At 48.3% G+C, this 18,156-nt stretch overlaps 1 protein-coding gene across 1 annotated transcript in view; it reads right to left on the bottom strand.

The window, feature by feature from the left end:
* UQCRC1 (ubiquinol-cytochrome c reductase core protein 1) overlaps window positions 1–12,393 on the bottom strand; it is a 159,524-nt gene extending 147,131 nt beyond the window's left edge. The window contains exon 1 of the mRNA XM_069643343.1: window positions 12,133–12,393. Within this exon, the coding sequence (XP_069499444.1) occupies window positions 12,133–12,195 (63 nt within the window). The 5' untranslated portion in view covers window positions 12,196–12,393. The remainder of the gene's footprint in view (window positions 1–12,132) is intronic.
* Between the last annotated feature and the right edge of the window lie 5,763 nt (window positions 12,394–18,156).

The following is an 18,156-nucleotide window of genomic DNA, read 5'->3' as shown; positions in this document are numbered from 1 at the left end:
TTAACATATCCAAGCCGGAGCATGGTACCTCCCCCGCAGAGAGGGAGAGGAGGGTCGTTAACTCTGATGAATAAGAGTAGGACTAGGCGTAATGAAGATTACCGGTAAGTAATCAAAGCATTACCTTCACGTCCACTCGTCCTAGTACTTACAACATGAGGCATACCATAGCAGCAACGGGGAGAGGTCCCAATGAGACAGAACAAGAAAGTGCAGGAGAAAAAAAAACAAAAAAAAAACACCTTTTCATTGCAAAATCATATCCCAACAGACAACACCCCAACCCCGAAGGAACCATCCCCAGAGAGGGAGAAATTCAACAGCGGTTGATGAAAAGTGCACTGGACCGCCCAGGTGCCCCCCCCACAAATCTCCTGCAGAGAAAACCCCCTCTAGCATCCGCCCAGGAAGCAGCCAAACCACTTCTAAAGCGACCCTGAATGTGGGCAGGCACAGGCAGGTGAGAAGCCACATATGCCATGGAGACAACATGGATCTACCGGCTAATGGAAACCCCAGAGGCCTTCCATCCCACATCAGCGGAGCCAAAAGTAACCAAGAGACTATCAGAATGATGGAAAGGAGCAGTCCGAGCCAAGTACTCCAAAACCGCTCGCCGCACATCAACAGCATGCCAAGCCACCTCTTCCGCCGACTGTGGATCCTGAAAAACGCAGGGATATCCAGATCCTGAGAGGTGTTAAAACTGAGACAACCTTAGGCAGGAACATCGGAACACACCGCAAAACCAGAGTCTGGTAGAACCCGCAAGAAAGGGGGACGACAACAGAGCCCCAATCTCGCCCAGTCTACAGAAAGACGTGGTAGCAATCAGGAAGGCAGTCTTTAGAATAAGGAGCTTAATGTCAATTTCAGAAAGGGGCTCAAAAGGCAGCCCATGAAGAAACCTCAAGACAAGAAGGAGTTCCCAAGGGGGAAGGCCCTTCTAAGTAGAAAGCAGGGAAGAAGAGAACCCAAAGCAACTTCCCCATCAAGACCTCCACATCCAAGTGGCCATCAGTGTCCACCCCCCCCCCATGAGGAATTTAACGGAGGTTCATTGGGAGCGAAGCGTGGACATCGCCAGGCCCTTGTCACCCCCTGGAGGAACAGGAGAATTGGGTGACCAATCAAGACCATGAAATAGCCACACCGCCCATTGAATCGGTCGGACCCCAGACCCGCCTCAGGGAACAAGGCCACCTCGGAATCAACCAAGATATCAGGAACGAAGTTCCAACAAGGAAGGGAACCAGCTCCAATGGGGCCAGAACAGAGCAAACAACAACACAGTCGACCTGCTCATCACCGATGCGCTGAACCACCCGGGGAGAAGGGGGGAAGAGGAGGGAAAGCATAAAAGGAGACCCCAAGGCCGTTCCACAGTGGGGGCCTAGCGCAACCCGAACTGAACCCCTCAGAACTGAAAATGCTGAGATCCCACTGTAAAGCGGAAGAACTACATCTGGCAGGGGCAGAGAGACACGTGGTAACATGCATCCCGGAGATCCAGGGACACCATACAGTCCCACCTGCACAACATCGGGAGAAGGTTCTGCAAAGTTCCCATCTTGAAGCATTCCTTCCGGACGAAGCAGTACAGAGGCTTGAGGTCCAAGATGAGGCGATATCTCCCTGAAGGTTTGGGGGGGGGGGGGGGGGGCCAGAAACAAACCCCAGACTCCGCTGCGGAAAAGGAACAGGCATGATAGCCACCGTAAGTAGCAACTTGGGCAGAGCTGTTGCCATCGCCAACTACTTGGACAGTGAATGGGGAACAGCAGTAGGAACCATGCAACCCAGGACAGGGGGAGGCAGAAGTTCACTTGAGAACCCCTGCAACAGTGTCCAGAGCTCAAGAATCCGAGCACCACTGGTCCCATATCAGAAAAACAGCCGGAGACGGCTGCCCAGCGGCCAGGCCCAACTGTCAGGACTTCTGGGTCGGGCCTAGACGAGACGAGCCTGGAGGACCACAGCCCCCCTGGGCCTCTAAATGGATAGGGAGGAGGAACCAGGGAAATTTGACTGTCGAAGACTTCTGCCGCAATTTGTCATCGCGTTTGTCAGCACCTGTATGCATTGCATCTTCAAGCACATCATCAAAAAGATTGGAACCGTCAAAAGGAAGCGTAAGGGGAGCCGCCTTCTGTGACCCCTCAATTTTTCACTCCCGCAGATACACATGCCAGCAGGCCGACAAACCAGCACCCATGGCCAAGCCCGCGCCACGTACTCCATTAAATGCCAGATCAGACAAGAGTTCAACCTGCCGCTGCATGTTAGCCAGCAGCAGGGCACAAGCAGAGCCACCATCAACAATCTTCTTCAACCTCCTGAAACCATTCAGCAGTCTCCGCAGTGTAGGAGTCAAATATTCGCCCCGAGAGCCAGATGTGCACCAGCATGAACCGTCTTCAGGCTGGAATTCACCCTACGGTCCACCCGATCCCGGACAGTCACCTCCTCGGCTGACCCAGAGGAGCGACCCACCAGACTAGCAAGGACATCTTCAATATCAATAGAGACCGAAATCAACCTCTCAACACCCCACCCCCCCCAAGTGATATAAATTTCTACCAAAATAAGTAGAGGAATTGTGACTTCGGTGGGGGACAGAGTAGGAAGGAAGGGAACAGCGTTCAACACATTTTTCAAGGGATGTAATTCATGCTGTTTGATAGCCAATTGAGTTGAAACAGATTTCTGTTTAGCTGTAACTGATGGTTACCGGTGGTAAAATGGAGATGTGTGCGTTAATTTCAACAACAGTTCTGGAATGGTGAAAACGGTTGCAAAAAGTAGCAGAGCTGTTAACAGTAAAAAATAAAAGTAGTGGAACACTGCTCCCGCTCATTTCGACCACCGCACCCCCCCCCCCCCTTTCCTTTCAATGTCCTTCCTGGACAAGGACTTTTTTGCCGACATTTGTCTCCTTCCCCCTTGCAAAGCTCAGGGAAGGAGACAAATGAGGAAGAGGAAAAAGGGCAAGGTGCGTGAGCTGGGCAGTGCGCTTTCCCACGGCGTAAGCAGCACAAACAGCAAAAACAGGAACGCCAGAAACATGTTAACGACCATCAAACTCCAGAACCGGGAGAACCACCCCCCCCCCACAATGATGGAGAATAATTACCCAATTCCCCCGGCAACGGGCCGTCACTCAACTCCAGGCCACCAGAGAAAAATAACCCCCCTCCCATCCCCACCGAAGGAGGAGCCAGCCCGCCCCTGGAAGGCACAAACACCACCTGCTGTCCACCGGGTCCTGCATCGATTCTGGAGACAACAGCACGTTCCGAGGAACAGACAGCCTGCAGCATACACAGGGCCCCAAACCCACAGAAAACCCTTACCGTAGCCCGGGCCTGCAGGCACTGGGCTGTGATGCCTCACACACCGGCTAGGATGCCCCTGCGAAAGCCGGGAGAGGCTCCATCCAAGCACAACAGATCCCAAACCCAGCAGGGGAAACCGTGAGCACGCTGCACCTGAAGGAAGCAGAGGGCCCCACCACACAGCCCCATCAGGGGACCAGCAATTGTCGCTCCCCGGGGCCTTGCACCGGGAACAGTCCAACCTGCAGGAGGCAGAACAATTAAACTGGATGACGTGGGTTAAGGGGAGGAGTTATACACAGGGCTGTCAGAAGATGTGGTGAGGCCCGGGGCAAAACATTTGGTGAGGCCCTTTTTGCACTCAGCCAGCGGCGGCACATCCGCAAACAGGAGACTCGAGAAATCTCCCCTTGTGTTTGTGTGCAGGATCCCAAGTATGGTTTATTAATACAACTCCAAATCAACTACAGCAATGTTAGATTTCTCTACTGAAGAAAGGTTCATGCCAGACTAACTTTTTTATCATATGAATAAATATATATAGGAAGGCATGAGCTCTCACCTCCAAATCTCTGAGGGTTTGTCACTTTTCCAAGCAAAGAGTTCTTTGGCTGGGGCCTCCCTCTGTAAACAGCCTCCCTGAAACTTGAGGAGAATCGTCTTATCTTCTCTCTTCCTCACCCTTGCTGATCACCTGCCTGATCCATGCACGGGTCACCTGGTCAAGCTCTGAATTCGGGGCCCAGGTCCCTGCCTGTCCTGTTGCAATCCCGCACTGCCTCTTGGCTCCCCTGCACTTGTGGTCTGTATATGTAACCCTACAGTCCCCGCTCTTGCTCTTATTCTCCACCCGTTGGCTGAACACGAGTATCCACACTTGCCACCCGTTGGTTGCACTCTTGTTTCTCCTTTGTTCCTGCACTTCTGCATCCTAGCCCACCCTCTGCACTTTTCCCCTCCCCCCTTCCCTGCTCTTGCGCGATCTGAATGACACAAGGCCTAGTAAGATCTGTGTTTTAGCCTACTCTTTTGTTCCTCCCTCCTGCCTTGTCGCGCCTAGAAACACTTGTGTACAGGCACGTTATAAATGCCAATCATTAAGGAGCACCCTGCCCCTGTGTACGCATTAAAAACACACATCATAAACAGTGACAAATGATGTACAGTGGAGGCTGGTACATTTCTGAACTTAAGAGGCTTAAATATTTGTGCCAATTAGGCAGGATCAACAGAGCACAGTGAGGGAGCCCAGACCAAACAAGGGTTGCTTGAGGGGGGTTCTCACTCCCAAGAAAATGTTTGAAACATTGGGTTAAAAGTATGCATTTTACAGCACTTTCTTTGCAAAATTGGGTAGAAATCCGTACAGTTTGCAATTGGTTTAGTACGGAAGCACATGGAAATTCCCAATAGTTGCAAATCACAAATTGTGCATAGGAACATTTTCCAATACATTTCATGCCGCCTTTCCACGCAAGATATGCTAGTATAAAAATATAGTCATGCTGGTTCTAATTATGTCGATGCAGGCTGCATCAATATATGCCATTATTACCATGTACAGACTCCCAGCCAGTAAAAAATGCCATGCCACAGAAGGTATATCCAGGCTGACTGTGTACCATAAGTGTTATTACTGGCTAGATTGGCCTACATTCAATGTGGGCCAATTTAGCCAAGTAGTATGTTTGCTTTAACCTTGATGCATAGTCCAGTGCATCAAGGGTAAAGCAAAAAGAGCACTGGCAATGCTAACACTTTGGGCATTTGTGTAGGCATGGGAAAGGCACTTCTGTATTGGTATTAGCTGGCCATTGAGAGTGCCGGTGCAAAATGGTTCGAGTGCCTGAGCAGCTGATAGCAGTGCCTGGTAAATGCCCAATACTTGTACACAAGCCAAAACTGCTGGCTTTGCCAATGCTTATTTTTAAAAGAACTTCAGTGAAAGACGCGCAGGGTGTTTTTAAATTGAGTGGCCAAAGGCAGACCTGATTAAGACATTTTTATTACACCAGTTACGTGCTTACAACTCCAATGAAGTCATGAATTCTCAGAAGACTCCTTTGAGGAAACACTGTTTAAAGCTAGCTCAAGAGTTCCAGTGAAGGTGTTTTGCGTGGGGAAGGCAGGAACTGGATGAGAAATGCCATAGGGATTAGCATGGCCATGAGAAGTCATTTCACTGTTAGCACCTGCATTCATATCCATACATTTTTAGGTAATTGAAATCGTGATGTAGGGTTGGCACTTGCATGCTAGGGGAGTGATTAGAAGGGAAGTGGTGACATGAGACACCTCATTCTCACAGCAGTCCTTAGTGTGACGTTTCAGAAATGAAGGCAAGGAGGTAGCTGCTTGTAACATGCAAGCTTCACCAGAATAGTCTCGTTCGAAATGTGGAAAGATGTTAGGTGCCCCCACACAAGGAAGTTTGCCCCCTTCCTCACAGCCTCTGACGTTAGCACCTTTCCCAACATTTGAAGTATTAGTCCCCTTTCCCCCCTGGCATTTTAGCCTAGGTGCACCTCTGATGCCATGAACCCACCCCTTAATGAAGTGGCCCCCAGGGTGGCTACATTTACGGGTGGTGCTGAACACACTCACAAAAAACACTTTCACCCATGCATTCAACCACCAGTTACACAACTCCATACATGCATATATACATAAAACCAAACACAGCATTGACACAAACATCAACATGCACGCATGCATTCATACATACATATATACATACTAATTTAATTTAAATACACATATACACTTTTAATTTAAAATAAAAAACACTTCACTTACCTCCATGCACTCTTAAAAAGCATCCACGCAGCCGACACGTAGACATGCTGCCTGACAAGAGAGAACTCCTCTCCCATCAGTCAGCATGGTCATGCTGAGCAACGTGAACACACTGACTAAAGAGAACTCCTCTCCCATCAGTCAGCGTGATCACACTGACAGGAGGGGAGTCCTTTCCCATCAGTCGGCGTGGTCACGCTGAGCAACGTGAACACACTGATTGACAAGAGAGAACTCCTCTCCCATCAGTCAGTGTGATCACGCTGACAACATGAACACACTGACTGACAGGAGAGGAGTCCTCTCTTGTCATTCAGCATGTCCACGTTTTCAGCTGAATGACGGGAGGCAGCAGAGCCCACTTCTGAGCCCTGCTGTCTCCCATTATTTTTCTTTTTGTTGCGGAGCCAAACGGCTTCACAAGAAACAGCAAAATCATTGCAGGAGCAGCACATTCCCCCGTGTGAATAAAGGACACGGGAGACTGTGCTGCCTTCCACTTAGGAGAGGGGGCCGCGACGCCCCCAGCAAGCGCGAGGCCCGGGGCAGTTTGCCCCCCCCTGCACTCCCCTCGTGACGGCCCTGGTTATACAGAACAAAATAGAAGGTCCTGTGTCGGAGGCAGTGGCCTCAAGTACGGGGACGAGGAAGAGTAGGACTAGGAGTAATGAAGAGTGCCGGTGAGTAATCAGAGCATTCACTGTCACTTCATAAAAACACATGAGATGTCCCGTAGCAGATAGAAATCCCTGTCTGCATTTGAGTTCAGTAAAATGTTTATAAAAAATAATTGTATTTGTAAATGGTTTCTACCCAAGTGGCCCTATTGAGTACATGGCTTTATTAGCCATACCCGTTTATAGGCACGGATATATATCATCTTCAGTGCAGTCTACTGGCATAGCAGCAGCTGTTGGGAAATATTGCCACTTTTTAACTAATAAAAGGTGCATACAGCAGAGTAATAAACACATGTCAGGGGCAAAAAGGGCTAGTTGCAAGCCACTGGTCAGCCAAAAAAAGTAACTCGCCAACTTCTACACATGCACACAGCCCACCATTTCTTACACGCAAAGAGAAAATTATCACTACCCAACGGCTAGTAGCAAACATTTTGAGCCCTGGTCTATGCACTTTAAATGGACACAGGACTTAAGACAAATGGTCATACATTTTTCAATTGGCATGTCTGACTTTTAGTAGTGTCAAAGGCAGTAAGAGAAAGTTTAAGATTATTGTAAACGAGCTACTTGCAGAACTGTTTTGTAAGAGCGAAACTAAACAGATCCCTCAAAAGCATTAAGCAGTGACAAGTACCGAACTTAAATAAAAGGCCAATACAATTTGTATCATTAATATTGCTCTGATTACTTACTAGTAATCTTCATTACTCCTCGTCCTGCTCTTCCTCGTCGCCGTACTTACCTCATGAGGCCCCTACATCTGGCACAGGACCTTCTTTTATTTATTTTACTCCATATAACTCCTCCTCTCAACCTACGTCACTCAGTTTACATAACCAAGCTGGAGCATGGGACGCAGGGAGGCAGAGGAGGTCTGTCGGTACACTCACGAGAAAGAGTAGGACTAGGAGTAATGAAAATTTGTCAGTAAGTCATCAGAGCATTACCTCCATGTCCACTCTTCCTTGTCCCAGTACTTACCTCATGAGGCATACAATAGCAGCAACGGTCCCAATGAGACAGAGCCAAAAAAAGTGCATAACAAAACACCCCTTTAATAACTCCAAAATCACATCTCCACTGACAAAACCTTAAACCCGAAGGAACACCAGGGACACCTGATGCGACCCTTCCCCCCCAAAGAATCTATCTGAGCAGCCAGAGCATTCAAGGAGTGGCCGGACCCCCCCCCCAGCGGTTGACATATGCCAAGGCCGTTGTATTGTCCGTCCGGACCAAAACTGCCCGGCCCACCAGAAACACCCTTAATTACGCAAGAGACCGGAGACTGGCACACAACTCTCTCCAATTGGATGAACGACCGCCTTCCTCAGAGCCCATAACCCCTGGGCCGAGAGGACGCCCAACCCCTTCCGCTGACCTCTGCAGTAGTAAGAGTGGTCACAGGAGGACAGACCAGGGACTCAACCCCCAGTCACCCCAGTAGGGACACCCTGAGAGCCGGAGACACAGGGATCAAAGCCTTGTAAGCTTGAGAGGTCAGGAGCCACTGGGAGATTAGATAAGACACCAGAGGACGTAAATGAAGATGCGTCCAAGGAACCAGAAACACGCAAGACACCATGTGCCCCTGTAGTCTGAGCAATAGGCGAGCCGAGACATTCTGCCTCCTGAGAACCCTGGCCAGAACAGCCAGCAGGCGGTTGACCCTCTCCAGGGACAGAAAAACTCCCCATCCTGTTGCAAATCTGAGCCCCGATGAACACCTTGGGGGCAGAGCGCAACCCGAACGTGAGCACTCTGAACTGAAAATGCTGGGATCCCATGCAAAACTGAACAACTGCATGTGACAGGGCAGGAGAGCCACGTGGTAATATGCATCCTGGAGATCCAGAGAAGCCATCCAGTCCCACTGTACAAAATGTTCTGCAAAGTATCCATTTTGAAGCGTTCCTTCCGGACAAAGCAGTTCAGAGCCGACAGATTTGTCCCATCGGAGAAAGCCGAGTCCACCTGAAGACCGCAGAGATGCCGGATGACAACGCCCTTGCTGGGCCAAAGTTCTTCATAGACTCTTTGCGGTCCCAAACTAGCAACACTGAGGTGCCCCGCACACCTCGTCTTTGCAGGACGTCTTCAACCCGTCATCAATGATCACCGCCAGCACCGAAGCTGCTGCCTCGACGCCATCGAATTTATCGAGGAACATCGACGTCCAGTTCACCTTCTTCGAGGCCCATCGACGATCTGTGGCTCCTGCCTTAAAGGGAGTCATTCAAGAAGGATCCATCGACGCCTCCTTGAGGAACTCTGCTATTCTAGGTACATTGGAGTGGTAGACACAATCTGTGCCGTTATAGATTAACTGAGCACAAAGTGAGTTATTGTGATTGTGTATATAACCTTGAACCTTAATTATATCAAGACTGTTTTCACTCAAACATTGTGTGTACATTCCTTTGTGGGTGCTTGGAGACTACACTGTACTTAAGAACCAGCCTGCAACACTTCCTGAGAGCTAGGCCTTGATTGCTCGCCCACGTTTTACCAAATAGAGAATCTTGGCTGGGGTCCTCTGTGCCTCTCCTCTGCCGAGAGCAGGAGTACAGACAACCCCCTCCAGTCTTTACACCATCCACTGCCTTTTTTCAATTTCCTGAAACCACTTAGTCTCTGCCGTGTAGGAACCGCAGATATTCGCTTGAGGGCCAGATGTGCACCAGCATGAACCTTCTTCAGGCTGGAATTAACCCTATGGTCCACCAGGTCTCCGACAGCTGTCTCCTCAGCAGAAAGAGGAGCGGCCCACCTGACTGGCGAGGATATCATCAACTGCAATTGAATCCACGAGCAACGTCTCAACCCCTTTCAATGGGTAGAGTTTGGCCATAAAGCGGGGCATCCCAATCTTCTCTGTGTCACTCCATTAGATATCAGATACCAAAGGCAACCCCATCCTTGGGGTATGCCTATACTGGCGAATAGTAGGGTCAGGCCCATCGACCGATACCATGGTTTCTGAAAACCCCATGCAGTTCCAAACTTGAGCAAGGACTTCCACCACCACATCTCTGTCCAGAAATGTCCCTTCTACACGAGGACCAAGAAGCAGCAGAGGAGGACTCTGTGCCAGAAGACTAGGAGGATGAGAAAGACAAACGCTGGCGATTGTGCCCTTGTGTATGGCTGCGAATCCCTCCTGCATGACGCTTTATCAACTTCTTTAAATCCTTCCTGTACAATTGCCTTGATTTCTTATTCTTCCCTTTGCGAAGTTCAGGCGAAGAGGAGACAAGGATGAAGACAAGGTGCTTGCGTGTTGCAGTGTACTTACCCATGGCGAGCAGAAACAACCTGCCTGCCGAGTACACATTTAAACAGTAGGCCAAGAGAAGTCACCAATCGGGAGAACAAACAATCTATGTCCTAGGGAACGGGCCATTAGGCATAGATTGACCGCCCCTCCGGAGGCGGGGTCTACCTGCCTCTGGAAGGCACATCAAGGATCCGGCAGCCGTTCCACAACAGAAGGTTAAGACAGCCACACCAACAGGAGAAAGGCATAGCAGCATGTACAGAACCCCCACCTCCTTACCGTACCATCGGGCCATGCAGGACCCGGGCCGCGATGCCTCCACGCCGGCCCTGAGCCAGGCAACAAAAAAAGGCAATGATTCCCGCTCTACCAGGACCCAAGCCCTGCATGGGGCCTGGGAGCATGCCGCACCTGGAGGGAACCGAAGCCCCGGCACACTACCCCATCAGGGGGGCCAGCAACTGTAGCTCCCAAGAGCCCCAAGTCGGGAAAAACCAACCTGCCGGAGGCAGAAAAAAAATAAACTGAGCGATGTGGATTAAGGGGAGGAGTTACAGGGAGTAAAAAATAAAAGAAGGTCCTGTGTCAGAGGCAGGGGCCTTGCGAGGTAAGTACTGGGACGAGGAAGAGTGGACGTGTAGTTAATGTCTGTATGTGATGGTGCTGAGCTAGTGTGAAGATCATGCAGTGCTTCTCCCAAAAGGTTTAACCAGGTGTTATTGACCCAACCAAGGAGGACTTTTGCTCTCCCTGTGAGCAATGATCTCACTTTATTCACATATCAACGTGAGACCTCTGAAAAAAAGGGTATGGCTCACAGAGGTACATAAGTCAGGGTACACCTTACAAGTTGAAAGGTGCAAGCCAACCATAAAAAGTCACTCGCCACGTTACACAGCACACCATGTATTACTCACCAAAAGTCAAACATTAGCCAATGCCTAGTGGTGAATGTAAATTTGCCACTCTGGTGTGCCATTTGCTATAAGGACGCCGTACTTGTCCACAGCCCAGGTAACCAATTCAGAGTGACCTGACGTGCCTCCGTACTTTCAGAACGAGTGCAAAGTTCTTCCAAATATGAGTGGCTCTTTTTACTGCAACTCTTTGCCATTTTTGAAATCCCTTCTGCAGCAGACTTCCAGGAGTGCATGCCTTCCTAGAATCCCCTGCTCATTTCGGCTAGAGGACTACACTACTGTGCCCAACAAGCCCCAAACTCTTCTCACAGCCAAAAATGAAATCCCACCTCCAGCACTAACAGGCACATGTGGCGTGATAACCTATACTGCTCACGCCAGCCTGAGGCTACTGTGCACAACCAGGCCACTATTAGGTCACCTCTATATTGCCTAATAATGGGCGACGTCGAGCGATATATTCTTCAAACATAATTTGACACAAGCATATATTAAGCTACATTTTAGTTTGTATCTCTTTCGTTTTGTTAAGTTTACATGTATTGCAGCCATATTTACTCACTTCCTGGTATGGCACATCAGCCAAAAGGCCATGAGGAGTCACCAACCAAGTACTCATAACAACTTAAAACAACCAGCGTTTTGGAGTAAAGCGCTATATAAACATAATAAAAACAACACAAATACAAACGTGACCCTTAGGTTTGCATATTGGTGTGTGCGTGTGCCTGTGCACAGTACACACAAGCCTAACAATGGGAAATGGTGTTGTACAATACAGAGTGGGGGAAACACAGAAAGGTCAATTGGGTGCTATGTGAGGGTCAACAGGAGATGTCCCTCAAAGAGCATTCAGTTGCTTTCTGCCGGGCTTGCAGACTCACTGGACTGACAGGAGACATGGAGTCGTACTAGCATTACGTTTAAGATGACTCACAAAGTCATCTTCCCTGTCACTCTGCGTGTGTCGCTCCCATCCCGCAGCTGAGATGACCTTACGGTATGCTGCACCGTAACGTCTATATCGCAATCAGGGTGACTTCCACGTACGACTTGGCCGTGGGTAGTCCACACCCTGGTGTATCCCCGCCCTCCCGGCCACGGAGGACGGCCACACTCACCGCTCGAGCCCGCAGAAGAGCTTTTCCCACAGCTCCGCTGGACCTGCACACGGACGCCGCCATTTTCTCCCTGACAGAGGAGAGGACAAGGAGTCGCGCATGCGCACCTGGAACCGGCGAGCAGAATCCGTCGGGGGCGCGCACGTCAATGACGTCAGTGAGGCGGAGATGGGTAGTGCGCGTGCAGGAGAAGGGGAGAGGGAGGGCAGGGGGCCGTCACCTTCACATGATACTCGCTTGAGGGTGACCAAAAAAAGTCCACACTCGCTATCAAAATGTAAAATATGTTAATAGTGTTTACAAATTTCAATTATAATATTCACGACAGCCATGTGGTGTTTTACTGCGTTAATAAGTATGTTTAAAAGAGGGTGCTTAAGTGAAAAAGATACAAAGTTCTAAGGAAAATTACCCTTGTATTTTATGAAGGCAATTCAAGCAGTTTAATTTAATAATTTGTAAATGGCCCCGCAATTTGCATTCCAGCTGGAGTGCTAAAACCCTTCATTCCTAGTTCCTTGTTTAGTTCAACGCTTGGCAGATATATTTGTACTACCACTTTCATGATAGTGCTGATGGGAGTTGTAGTCTGAATTATTTCTTTATTTTTATTTGTTATCTTGTATTTGTTTTATAGAAAATCGTACACGTACTAAAGATGGCGATTGGAAGAAAAAAAAGACAGATACAAAAATCCTTTACCATATTAAATTAACAGTAACTTATAAAAGCTCGAATTATTCCGGTCTTCTAAGCATTAAAATAATTCAAAAAGTATTTCTGTGAGTAGCTCCAGATTCTGTATCGTCTTTGCAAAAGTGACATGTTAGCTCATTTCTTATACTAGTCTGGGGCTGTTGGATCCTTACAGTGAGGACACAATGCAGGTAAGTACGAACACAGTTATTTATTGAGAGCAAACTATAATCAACTGGTCACAACGATACCCACATACAAATTCCCATTATCCCCAACCACCATCACTTACCAAATTTTCCTCACACAACCTTCCATTTCACACTCAAGTCGTTGCACTGCATATATTGCATAAATAACATGCATGCCAACTCTCCGATTTAGGCGGGAGACCCGATTTGTCAATGAAACAAATTGCTATTGTTCTCTTTCTCTTGCGTAAAATAATTCTAATCCCAATGCATAGCTCTCAACGCACACGCTTTTGGCGGGTGTCACCTGCATTGTAAAGAGCGGACTCACCTGCCAAGCCTCCTGCACGCCCATTCATTTCAATGGGCTCTCACCCGCCAAAAACAAAATCGTGTGTTTTCACCCACCTTTTCGACACAAATGGTTGAGAGCTATCCCAATGCAATCGGAAAAATTAATTTCTCTCGATTTCTTTGAGAAAATCTTCCTCACAGGTGCTTTAAAAGGTTGGCATGTAGCATTTCTTAACATATCATACTCCTTAACAACAAACAGGAATGAGTTTAACACCAAGAACAGCGTTGATATACAATAATACCGATTTTCCATACAAACGTTATCATACATGCTAACCCTCCCGATTTAGGTGGGAGACTCCCGACTTTTCAGTGAAAAATATAGCCTTTTCTCACGTTCTCCCACCTAAAATAATTCCAGCGCCAATACATTCCCATGGGAAAAACTACGTCTCCCGATTTTCTCTCTCAAAACTCCCTCTTCGGTGCGTCTGAATGTTGGTATGTACGCGTTATAGAAAGTCAAGATTCTATTTAAGACACGGAGGCGAAGGATTATGCTTTCTTCCTTTACTCACATATATAACAGTTTCTACTCGTAAAAGAATAATACACCCAAAAACTAGCACCAGTCACAACATACACTGTACTTTATCCTCCTCTACATCTACATGGCCTTCCTCTTTCTTTGTCTGTGTCCAACTTTATCTTTAACCTTCAGTCCCAACCAGTAAACAATGTAATCCTCAACCTTCTATTCTTCCTCATGTTCCCGCATTTTTCACTTCTGTTCCTGAAAAGCAATCCGAAAAAACAGTCTGAGCCCAGTTGAAGTAGGGTGGGGAATCGTTAGAACCCTTAATCTGCATCACTAACATATTTTATATCATAAGCATTATCATTTAGTCACCATTTTAACACCACTACTCAACAAATGTTACATTTTCATATAACGATTACTCGGGTGGGAAAATCCTTTGCCTCAGTGTCTTTAATAGAATCTTGACTTTCTCTAACGTTAGTATGGAAAATCAGTATTCTATGTCAACACCGGAGGCTCGAATTTGCATGTTCAAAACTTACCTTCCCTCAACGCAGACATCTCCTCTATGGGTCTGAAATAAAAATGCTTAAATGTCGACTCGTCAGACTAGTCTACTGCCTTGAGGATGTCCTCCAATTTAGCTCCTGCATTAAAAGCCTTAGATGCCATGGCCCCTGTAATAGAATGCGCCCCGTACAAGCCAGTCTCAATGCCTGTTTGTATCGTGCACCATCTAACCCACCTGCCTAATGTTGGTCCCGCAACTCCCTTGAATGGTTTCCTCAGTGATATGAACAGCGGTGACATACCTGCGGGCCTAAGCATATTCGTCATTTCCTCATATTTCTTTAGACACCTGACTGGAGATAACTTAGGCTGATCCGGAAAAGCCAAATTTGCTACTGATTTGATACCCGTCTTAGTTCTCCTGCTAACCTGAAAAGGGATCCCCTCGGGGCTAAATGATTTCTTGTCTAACTCTAGTGCTCTCATATCTGAAACTCTAGCAGGATATGAGGCAGATCAGTGTGGTGAGCTTTGCCAATATTGCCTTCCTAGTCGATCTGTCGTTATCTGGCCAGCTAATGAACATATTGAAGACTAACTTCACGTCCCAAGTCTGATTGTACTTAAGTGATGGAGGCTTCAACAGCCTCACTCCTCTGAGGAGTCTACATATGAGTGGGTGTTCTCCCACTGCCACATTGTCTAGGGTGGCCGACCGATATGGCCGATCTACACTTATTTACATTTCTGTGTGCTTTCCCTTGCGCCACCAGGGCTGCTAAAAAAATGTACAATCTGCGTCACTTCTGCTCTATTGGGATGAATGTGCCGTTCCACACACCAGCTAATCCACCCTGACCAGGCCAGTCTATAGGCCTTTCTGGCACCCGGCGCCCACGCCTCATCGATAAGTCTTGCAGCATCTCCCGATACTCCTGGCTTCTGCCAGTCTGCCAGGCGTCCTGGAAATCGTCCATGCGATCAGCCTCAACTCTCTCACCTCATTCAGTGGGTGACATTCTACCACTGGATTCAGAATCAGTTCCCTAAACGTGGTAACACCAGTGTGTTCTCGAATGACAGTTCCAGAAGGTCCGGAAACCACACCGGACTCCTCCAGTCTAATGTTATCAATACTACAGTCACCTGCTGTCTCCTGACCTGGGCTATCATTCTCGGGATCATAGTGAATGGGGGAAAGGTGTATTCCTTGTCTGGTCCCAACGTTTGCAAAAACGCGTCCGTTGCCACTGCTGCTGGATCGGGCCTCCAGCTGAAAAATCGCTCCAGCTTCCTTTTCTGTCTGGATGCAAACAGATTTGTTGTGCAAGGGCCTCTCAGTACCATCAAGGACTCGAAAAGTGTTCTGTCCATTTGCCAGTCACTGATTTGATACCCGTCTTAGTTCTCCTGCTAACCTGAAAAGTGATCCCCTCGGGGCTAAATGATTTCTTGTCTAACTCTAGTGCTCTCATATCTGAAACTCTAGCAGGATATGAGGCAGATCAGTGTGGTGAGCTTTGCCAATATTGCCTTCCTAGTCGATCTGTCGTTATCTGGCCAGCTAATGAACATATTGAAGACTAACTTCACGTCCCAAGTCTGATTGTACTTAAGTGATGGAGGCTTCAACAGCCTCACTCCTCTGAGGAGTCTACATATGAGTGGGTGTTCTCCCACTGCCACATTGTCTAGGGTGGCCGACCGATATGGCCGATCTACACTTATTTACATTTCTGTGTGCTTTGCCTTGCGCCACCAGGGCTGCTAAAAAAATGTACAATCTGCGTCACTTCTGCTCTATTGGGATGAATGTGCCGTTCCACACACCAGCTAATCCACCCTGACCAGGCCAGTCTATAGGCCTTTCTGGCACCCGGCGCCCACGCCTCATCGATAAGTCTTGCAGCATCTCCCGATACTCCTGGCTTCTGCCAGTCTGCCAGGCGTCCTGGAAATCGTCCATGCGATCAGCCTCAACTCTCTCACCTCATTCAGTGGGTGACATTCTACCACTGGATTCAGAATCAGTTCCCTAAACGTGGTAACACCAGTGTGTTCTCGAATGACAGTTCCAGAAGGTCCGGAAACCACACCGGACTCCTCCAGTCTAATGTTATCAATACTACAGTCACCTGCTGTCTCCTGACCTGGGCTATCATTCTCGGGATCATAGTGAATGGGGGAAAGGTGTATTCCTTGTCTGGTCCCAACGTTTGCAAAAACGCGTCCGTTGCCACTGCTGCTGGATCGGGCCTCCAGCTGAAAAATCGCTCCAGCTTCCTTTTCTGTCTGGATGCAAACAGATTTGTTGTGCAAGGGCCTCTCAGTACCATCAAGGACTCGAAAAGTGTTCTGTCCATTTGCCAGTCACTGGCGTCCCTCAGATGTCTCGAAATCCAATCTGCTATTACATTCTGCAGTCCTTGGAGATATTCTACTGTGACGCTTACCCTGTTCTCCAGGCACATGTGCCGGAAATCTTTCGCCAGCTCAGCTAACAACCTGGACTTCGCCACTCCTTGCCTGTTTATGTATTGTACTGCTGAGATGTTGTCGATCTTCAGTAGCATACAACAGTTTACCTTGTCCTGGGTCGAGCATCCCACCATAAAGGACCCCGCCAGTAGTTCCAGGCAATTGATGTGGAGCTCTAGTTCTTCTCCCGACCACCTGCTTCCCGTTGTCAGATCTCCGCACTGAGCCCCCCAGCCACAGAAGCTGGCATCTGATTCTTCAACTAGGTCCTTCCTTGGGGATGAGCCAAATATCGCTTCCCTTTTCCAGGCCTCCATGTGGTCGAACCACTGCCACAGCTCCGTTCTTGTCTCTGTGGAATTTGGCACCTTTTGTTCGTAAAATATCCCTCTGTTCAGGTGTTGGATCTTCAGGCACTGCAGCGCTCTTTAATGCAATGGCCCTGGAAGATCACCTGAATGGACTCTCTGAGAGATAGTTCTCTCTTCGCAATTGACAAACTGATCTCCTTCTTAATCACATTCACCTTTTCCATGGGCAGGCTGAGCGTGGCTGTCTTCGTGTCTACGAAAAACCCTAGGAACACGATCGTCTGTACCGGTACTAATACGGATTTCTCCCAGTTTATACGAAAGCCTAGTTCCTGCAATAATTAGTTTGTCCTCTCTGTCTGTTCTAGAAGTCTTCTTTTGTCTTGCCCCATCAGACAAACGACTTCTAAATAAATTATCAGTCTGATGCCCTGCTCCCTGAGATCCTGAGATGAGCCACTACCATCCGCATAAACGAGACGAATGGGAGGCATGTGAACTGCCATTTCTGGTCTCGCCACCAGAATCGTAGTTATTTCCAATCCTCGTGGGCTACTGGGATCGTCAGATATGCATCTTTGAGGTCTATCCTGACTAACCAGTCGTCCCTTTGTAATACGTCCCTTAGCAGATGGATGCCCTCCATTTTGAAGTGCCTGTACACTAGAAATGTGTTCATGTTTCTCAAATCTATCACTGGTCTGTGCTTCTTTTTGCCCTTGACCAGGAACATGTTGCTCACAAAGCCCTTCCAAGGATCTTCCACCCTTGCAATAGCCATTTTCTTTTTCAGCTGGGCTATCTCCTTGTCTAGCAACTCTTCGTCTTCTTGCGTGTACCTTATGGGTCTTGGCTCCTCTGTTTGAATCGGCTCTTGCTAGAATTCTAGGTGGAAACCCTGTACCGTCTCCTCGGCCCATGTATCTGTTGACACTTCTCTCCATCTAAGAACTGTGCTGTTCTCCCCCCTACCACTGGGGTCCCTGTTACCTCCATGTGC

The sequence above is a fragment of the Ambystoma mexicanum genome, chromosome 2p (assembly GCF_040938575.1).
Source record: "Ambystoma mexicanum isolate Mex_15411 chromosome 2p, UKY_AmexF1_1, whole genome shotgun sequence".
Classification (NCBI taxonomy): domain Eukaryota; kingdom Metazoa; phylum Chordata; class Amphibia; order Caudata; family Ambystomatidae; genus Ambystoma; species Ambystoma mexicanum.
This window is presented reverse-complemented; position numbering and strand designations above follow the sequence as displayed.